This window comes from Akebia trifoliata, chromosome 4 (genome assembly GCF_017979445.1).
Source record: "Akebia trifoliata isolate Shusen 1 chromosome 4, ASM1797944v1, whole genome shotgun sequence".
NCBI classification, from domain to species: Eukaryota; Viridiplantae; Streptophyta; class Magnoliopsida; order Ranunculales; family Lardizabalaceae; genus Akebia; species Akebia trifoliata.
This window is the reverse complement of record NC_141378.1, coordinates 20,017,715-20,025,869: the sequence shown is the minus strand read 5'-3', so window position 1 is coordinate 20,025,869 and position 8,155 is coordinate 20,017,715. Positions and strand designations below refer to the sequence as shown.

General features: G+C 32.3%; 1 protein-coding gene across 2 annotated transcripts; it reads left to right on the top strand.

Annotated features, from left to right (window-relative positions):
* Positions 1 to 1,883: 1,883 nt before the first annotated feature.
* Positions 1,884 to 5,804, top strand: LOC147404379 (disease resistance protein RPM1-like). 2 transcript variants are annotated; one of them, XM_086440312.1, is made up of 3 exons: positions 1,884 to 4,557; positions 5,290 to 5,408; positions 5,523 to 5,804. In XM_086440312.1, the coding sequence occupies exon 1, from the start codon at positions 2,266 to 2,268 to the stop codon at positions 4,537 to 4,539; it is 2,274 nt and encodes a 757-aa protein (XP_086296438.1). In that variant the 5' UTR covers positions 1,884 to 2,265; the 3' UTR covers positions 4,540 to 4,557; positions 5,290 to 5,408; positions 5,523 to 5,804. The 2 variants fall into 2 exon arrangements, with proteins under 2 accessions (XP_086296438.1, XP_086296436.1); XM_086440310.1 differs by having other exon boundaries at positions 5,281 to 5,408.
* Positions 5,805 to 8,155: the final 2,351 nt, after the last annotated feature.

Here is an 8,155-nt window from a genome sequence, read left to right as displayed (position 1 = left end):
GTAATATGTCCAAAACACCTCATTGGTAGGGTAAAAATGGGTCGGTCGGGCTTTACTCAAATATTTTAGTGATCTGACTCATCCCCAAACATAATTTAGCGGGTTTGAATCCTTAAAATAGATTAGAAAAAAAAAAAGTGGAATATGTTTAGACCTTATTCTTTTGAGCTTCAGGAGCCAATTTTGTTTGCTTTTAAGTCAAAAGAGTTAAATAAATGATGTTCATTTGGACTTTTTTGAGTCCCGTGGATTTCAATTGAAGCCCAAAAGTGAATCCTAAAAAAAGTAGCTGAAGAGGGGTTTCTTCAAATGGCTTTTACAGGAAGTCAAAAACGTAAAATGGTTCAAGTGTAATTATCAAAATACCCTTCATCTTTAATTAAATTTTCAACTAAATTTAACATTGAAAAATGAAATGAGATTACTAAAAGACCCATCATATTCTAAAATACCCTTAATTTTTATCAAAATACCTTTCATCTTTAATCAAAATTTCAACCAAACTTAACCGTAAAAAATAAAAAGGAATTACCAAAATACCCTTAATATTTACTAATTGTCAAAATACCCTTCATTTTTAATCAAAATTCCAACCAAATTTAACTTTAAAAAATAAAAGAGAATTACCAAAATACTTATTATCTTTACCAATTATCAAAATACCCTTCATCTTTAATCAAATTTTCAACTTAACTTAACCTTAAAAAATAAAAGGGAATTATTAAAATACCCTTCATCTTTAATCAAATTTTCATCCAAACTTAACCTTAAAAAATAAAAAAGAATTATCAAAATACCCTTCATCTTTACTATCAAGATGAAAAGTAATTCATCATCACTATTTTATTACCAAAACACCATTCATTTTCATTTGGATGTTGGATTGTGTATTATGTAGGTATTTTCTTTATCATATGTTAATTTTTAAGAGGAGATACTATCGAAATTTCGATAGAATTATAAAATTTATAAATTTATTTAAATTAAAAATAATATTTTTATAATTTTTTAATATTATATATTTAGTGTAATTATATATTTATTAAGGTATTTTACTCATTTTTTGTGCATTTTAGATGCATTATCAACATTAAGGGTATTCTGGTCATTTTATCAGAATTCAACAATGAAAAGCTATCGAACGAACATCAATTTCTGGATTATGTGCTTCTGTAACGAACAAGCTTCTGTTGGATGTGGCTTTACCAACTTCTAGAAGAAACAAAAGCCTAGAACCCGAAAAGCCACATCTAATAGAAATTTATTTGTTACAGAAGCACATAAGTCATAAATTGATGTTCGTTTGACAGTTTTTTATTGCTGGATTCTAATAAAATGATCAGAATACCCTTAATGTTAATAATGCACCTAGAATACACAAAATATGAGTAAAATACCTTAATAAATATATAATTACACTAAATATATATAATAAATTTATATTAAAAAATTATAAAAATAATTATTTTCAATTTAATAAATTATAAATTTTATAATGCTATCGAAATTTCGATAGCATCTCCTTTTAAAAATGAACGTATGATAAAAAAAAATACCTACATAATACACAATCCAACATCCACATAAAGATGAAGAGTGTTTTGATAATAAAGTAGTGATGATGAATTACTTTTGATCTTGTACTTATCACATCTCAAGTTCAAGTCTTTTAAACCCACTTAGAATCCTTTTCAGTTGGATTCTACTTTTTCTTTGTCTGGAATCTTGACTGAGTTGATTTATACACTTTGTTCTTATATAATTTCAGTCTTTAATGTCATTTTTCGTTTTAAATTTGCTTTTCGATTTGAATCTAGAGGTTTTATGGAAATATCATCTTATTTGGAACTAATAAGAGATGAAGCCTACAAAATTGAAGATGTTATCGAGGAATTCCAATCTATGATGGAAAGTTCTCTCATCGAGTCGGGAGAACCTGCTAGCGGTTGTATAAATATCGATTTCTGCATTCATTATGTGCATACTTTCTTCAAGCAGATGGGAATTCGTCATCAATTTCATTCTCAGATAGAAATCATCAAGAAAGAGGTTGATCACATCAATAAGATGAAGAAGCAATGCATCCTTCAACAAGAAGGAAGTGGCCCAGACGATGAAGAAACATGGAGAGGAGATCACGGCGTGTCTAATCCTTTCTTTGAAGAAGATGATATCATCGGGATCGATCAAGATGTGAATAAGTTACGAGCATGGCTGCTAAAATAAGAAGAGGAGCATCGACGATCAATAGTTTCAGTTGTCGGCATGGGTGGTTCTAGAAAGATGACACTCGCCAAGAAAGTCTACAAGAGCATATCCAGAGAAGAATTTGAATGTAAAGCTTGGGTATCTGTGTCCCAAGATTTCCAAGTAAAAGATTTCCTGAAACGAATCTTCCAACAATTTCATAAAAGTAGGAATGAGGCAATTCCTAGCAACGTGGAGACGATGACACCGGACGAGTTGTACGAAACCATGTACAATTATTTGGAACGGAAGAGGTATGTCCTTGTCCTTGATGATATCTGGGATGTTAATGCTTGGGGAGTTGTTAAAAATGCATTACCGCCTAAAAATGGTGGTAGGATTATCTTCACGACCCGGGATCAGGATGTAGCTTCTCCTATAGGAGAGATTTTCAAAATTCACCGAGTTGAGCCATTACCCCATAAGTTAGCTTGGAATCTTTTTTGTAGAAAGGCATTTAAGAGTGGCGATCTTTCGAGGGGTTGTCTGGACCACTTGAAAGAAATTGGAGAGGAAATTGTTAAAAGGTGCGGTGGTTTGCCTCTTGCAGTTGTTGTCATTGGTGGTCTCATGTCAAAAAAAGGCAGTAACATATCAGAATGGATTAAGGTACTTGAAAATCTCAATTGGGAACTGCAAGATAATAAAGATCTTAAAAGACTTATTAGTGGAGTGTTGTTAGCAAGCTATAATTATTTACATCCTTCTCTAAAAGATTGCTTCTTATATTGTGGAATGTTTCCGGAACATTATGAAATCGAGAACTCAAAATTGATCCATTTGTGGGTGGCCGAAGGTTTTATAGAAGATCATCCTCGTAAAACACTTGAGGAGGTTGCACATGGGTACCTTGTTCAGCTCCTTGAGAGGAACATGTTGCAAGCTGCAATTAAGGAGTCTTACCAGGTCGGTCTAGTAGGTTGTAGAATGCACGACCTCATGCGTGACATGGCTATTCATCTAATTAAGAAGGAAAATTTTGGTGAGATTTTCACAGAGAAAAGCAGCGGTACCAGAATCGTCGGGGGGCAACGTCGTGTAGTAGCAATTCAGAATAGTCCGGATAGCATTCCATTAAACACGTTTAGTGAAAAAACCCGCTCCTTTCTAACATTTGATGTTGACAAGTTTTTTCCATTGAGTGTGCTTGAAACGATATTCAAGAGCATCAAAAGGTTGCGGGTGTTAGATTTATCAAGAACGAAGATCAAACAATTGCCAAGTAATGTGGTTCACTTGATTCACTTGCGTTATTCAATTAGTGTGAGGGGAACAGAGGTGAATGAACTTCCGGATTCATTATATGAGCTACAGAACTTGCAAACTTTAGATGCTCGTCATACATTTGTGGGCAGTTTTCTAATCTATCCACAACTAAGGCATCTTCTCTTTGGTGGATATGTGAGATTGTCTACATTGGGAAGGGGAAGGGTAAGCAACTCAAGTAACTTGCAGACACTAGGCTGGGTGGTCCTTGATGAAAGCTTAGTAAGTCAACTTTGTTACTTAACCCAGCTCCGGACTTTAAAGCTCCATGAAGTCAAAGAAGAATATTGCGTAAGGCTTTGTGATGCCGTTGAGAAGATGCAACACCTTCGCTCTTTGGCAATATGGTCATCTAGTGACGAAGAAGACATCCTTGATTTGGAAACCAATATGTCGTCAGCACCTCCCTTCCATCTCCATCTTAAAATTTTGGAATTATATGGGGTTATGAAGGAAGGTCACTTACCGCAGTGGACACGCTCTCTGAAATGTCTACAGAGATTGGACTTAAAGAATAGCAATTTAATGGAAGACCCATTTAGCACCTTGGCACAATTTCCCAATTTGGAGATACTTTTTGTAAGACAGGAAAGTTACAGGGTAAGGCAGATTGGTTGGGGTGGCACTAGCAGCAGCAGCAGCAATGAGGGGCGACAATTAAGTTTTCCAAAACTGAAATCCTTATGGATATGTAGTTTGCCTGAGCTGGAGGAATTGAGTGAGATAGAGGAGGGGATGATGCCATCCTTAAAAGAAATTTTTATAACAGATTGCCCAAAGTTGAAGAAGCTTCCCCATGGCTTTCAACATCTCAAATCCCTTCGTCAACTCCTAATACGAAACTTGCCGGAAGACTTCATGAAGAGGTTGCGCCGCCACCACCATCATCATCGTGAAGGAGAAATAGTAGTAGAAGGCGAAGGAGAAGGAGTGGACCATTGGATGATCCAACACATCCCTACTGTTACAGCTTATTATGAACATCGGAAACCTGAAGCATTGAATTCTCAAGAAAAACATCAATAGAAATCCAAAATTTGTTAGGTAAGTTTCTGAATTTGCAATATTTATTAATATTACCTTAATTATTTATTAATATATCTAAAACTTTTCTTTTTTTATTTACAAGTGCCATTGCTTATATATAAATATTAATTTCTATGCTTTAATAGTTTAATTCATGGGGAAAAATTTCCCAAAACAGTAGAACATTCATTTTAGAGAGATTTACCGGGCAGACCTGTCTATTACAATTTTATCACAAAACTCCCTTACGCTATCAATTTTATTACTGAACAAAACTTACTTTAAGAATTAGACTAGCATAACTGTCTTAGTAAGATTTCAAATCTTACTAAGTGTTGTTGGGCTCACAGGGATTATCAAATTAGAAATCTAACACCACACCCTCCAGATTTAATGGAAAAAATTCAAAAAACAATCTTGACAATTTGTCATAATTAAAATATTTTGGTTAAAGTGAGAATTTTTTTTCCTAATCTATAAAATAGTATTTTTTTTTTTTTTTTAGTTTGTTTTCTAAAACAGTAAAATTTTCCCCTCTTTTACTAAAATGTTTTAATTTTGGAAATGGCAATTTACTATTATTGGAATTAAAATGAATAGTCTATTGTTTTGTGTTTTTTTTTTTTTTAATTTTCAGTGCATGTTTTGGTAAAACAGCCTTAATTCATTTTTTTTTTTCATGAATTAAAAATGATAGAGATTAATTTTATTTGTGCTCTTAATTAACTTTTGTGGAACGAGGTCATGAAGATAGTTCTGAGGATCTATCATAGCCTTGTAAAGGTGATGAGAAGAAAAAGGGACATTAAACTATCTACAAATATGATTGGAACATAAGAAGTCCAGTGCCTTAGCATAGTCTTGATCAGGTTGGTGCATTAAATTATGGTTGGTGCATTAAATTATTGTTGAATTTTGTTTAAATATGACATATAATTGTGATCTCCAATGCTTTCTTTCTATTTTTTCCTCTTTACCTACAGGGTGATGTTGTTACATATTCGCCTTCTTTATTAAATTTCTAAAGTTAGTAGAAATTATCTGAAGCTCGATTTTATTTTCTCCAATCTCTAAGGTATGCTACCTTTTGACATCAATGCCTATATGATAGCTTTATTTATTATTGTTTATGTGTGTGTAATCCAAAACCTTATGTTAGACAAACTGATAATGTGTGTGTGTGTATGCATATAATTGGCTCCATGTGTTACCACTCTCTATATATTGGAGTTTGATTGGTCTTTTACTTATGGATTGATCCCACATTTGATAATTTAATCATCAAATATGACAACATTTTAACCCTTCACCATAAATCTTATGTTGTTCTACATTCAAATCTAGAATAAGATTGAGTTTTTTGGAAGGTTAAAGATGATGGGTTTTGGTAAGAACCCACCTCCACCCAAAAAAAAAAAAAAATCATTTTGTATATTCATCGAAATTTTATCTATTTTTCTGCAAAATATTTCCCCAATTTATCCGAATTAACCGAGTTGAACCCCTACTGAATAATTAGTGAATCCGAACTTGATTACTATGCTTTCAAATATAATTTTAAATGTTTTCGAGTTGAGTCGACTTGATTGGATTGGATTTTGAGATGACTTGGACCCTATTGCGTCCCCCGTCGTGAAGGTGACATATTAGGAGGAGAGGACCAACACATTCCTATTGTTTTAAATGAGCATTGGTATTATGGAGAGTTGGTCACTCAGGAAAACATCAACAAAATTAATTGTTTGTTAAGTATGATTATGTTGCAAACCCAACTCCTTCAAATACATTAGCACCTTGTCCAACTAATTGATCTTAAAGTCTCCAAAGCTTCGGTCCTGCTTGATATATATGCTGCAAATTATACCGAAAGTCTATGATTCAAAGATAGTACGATGAAATGATGCATATTATGACAATTAAAAAAAGCCCAACACTTAAATCATTGAGAAATTTATCAAAACAGTACAGTTTTCATAATTAATTACCAAAACGGTAAAATGTAGTAATTAATTTTGAAAACAGTAATTTTACCATTTTTGGAATTAATATTTTTTACCAAAACGGTAAAAACAGTCAAATATAAAAAAAACAAATTTATCGAAAATACTTTTTTTGTTTGTTTTACATATGTATTTACCATTTTAACCTTAGAAATAAATTAAAATCCAATTAAAACTTTCTCTTCTTTCTAATCTTCCCAACACTAAATAGAAATATGAAAGAGGAGAGGATTTTTTCGTAATTTTAGTCAAAAAATAAAAAAGGGTATTTTTGGTTTAAAAAAATTACATTTTACTGTTTTTATCGTTTTGGTAAAAAATATTAATTCCGAAAACGGTAAAATTACCATTTACTATAGTTTACCATTTTAATAAATAGCCGAAATGTGATGCATGTTTTGGTAAATTTGCCTAAATCATTGGGGATAAAAACCTTCTTGGTTGACAAATTCCTAGTATTATGGTGATGGCTGTAAACTATTGTATTCTTGGAAATTCTTAAAATAGAGGTAATTGAAGTTTCGTTCTCATCAAACTGACATCGGGAAATTCTTAAAATAGGGGCTTATATGTCAACCTGAGAGAAATAGATTTTCCAAATTTTTTTGAAAAAATCATGAATTTTGTGACAGCGCTTGATGCTATATGTCAGGGAGATGGAGAATGATAAATTGATGCTCTAGATTTCAATACGTCAAGTTGGTAGTTATAAAGAATTACAATCTCAAAGATTGCAGAATTGGTAATGCATTTTGAAGTTATAAGAGTTATAACTACAGTGAGATGAGATGGCTCTAAATAAGAGGGTAGAGGGCTTAAAAAGATTTGAGATCCTGTCGTAAGGCGTCAACACAATCTTATATCTTAAATTGAATGGGTTTGGGTTCAAAAACCTGTTTGCTTGTCAATCCCCTTAAACCCATATCTTGTTATTGAGAATTAAAATGATCCGTGTATTGAAATCAAAATTTTGACATATTCAGGGCACAATTTGGAGATTCATCCAAAAAAATAAGTCAAAGACAAAGAATAAGTAAAAGTTGGAGTGCTAATAGAAACTCTCTCCCACTGTTTTGTGTGTGTGTGTGTGTGTAGATATCTATTTGTTAGATTTAGAATTTTATATGATGGTAATGCTAATTGTAACAAGTGTTGAAGTTGTTTGAATTTGTTATAATGCTTTGTAATGATGAGGTATAACTTGAATCAAATTTTTGTAATGTTTGAATGATGTATTTAAATATTTAATTAGGGTGTGATAAATAATGTAAGACATTAGGGGTGAAATAACTAGAAGTTGGGGTGTAATATGTCCAAAACACCTCATTGGTAGGGCAAAAATGGGTTGGGCTTTACTCAAATATTTTAGTGATCTGACTCATCCTCAAACATAATTTAGCGGGTTTGAATCCTTGAAATAGATTTTTTTTTTAAAAGGTGAAATATGTTTAGACCTTATTCTTTTGAGTTTCAGGAGTCAATTTTTTTTTGCTTTTAAGCCAAAAGAGTTAGATAAATGATGTTCGTTTGAGTTTTTTTGAGTCCCGTGGATTTCAATTGAAGTCCAAAAGTGGATCCTAAAAAAAGTAGTTCAAGAGGGGTTTCTTCAAATAGCT

What these genes read in the sequence shown, in the direction of transcription:
- LOC147404379 (XM_086440312.1), top strand. Translation starts at nt 2,266, where the DNA reads ATGGGTGGTTCTAGAAAGATGACACTCGCCAAGAAAGTCTACAAGAGC.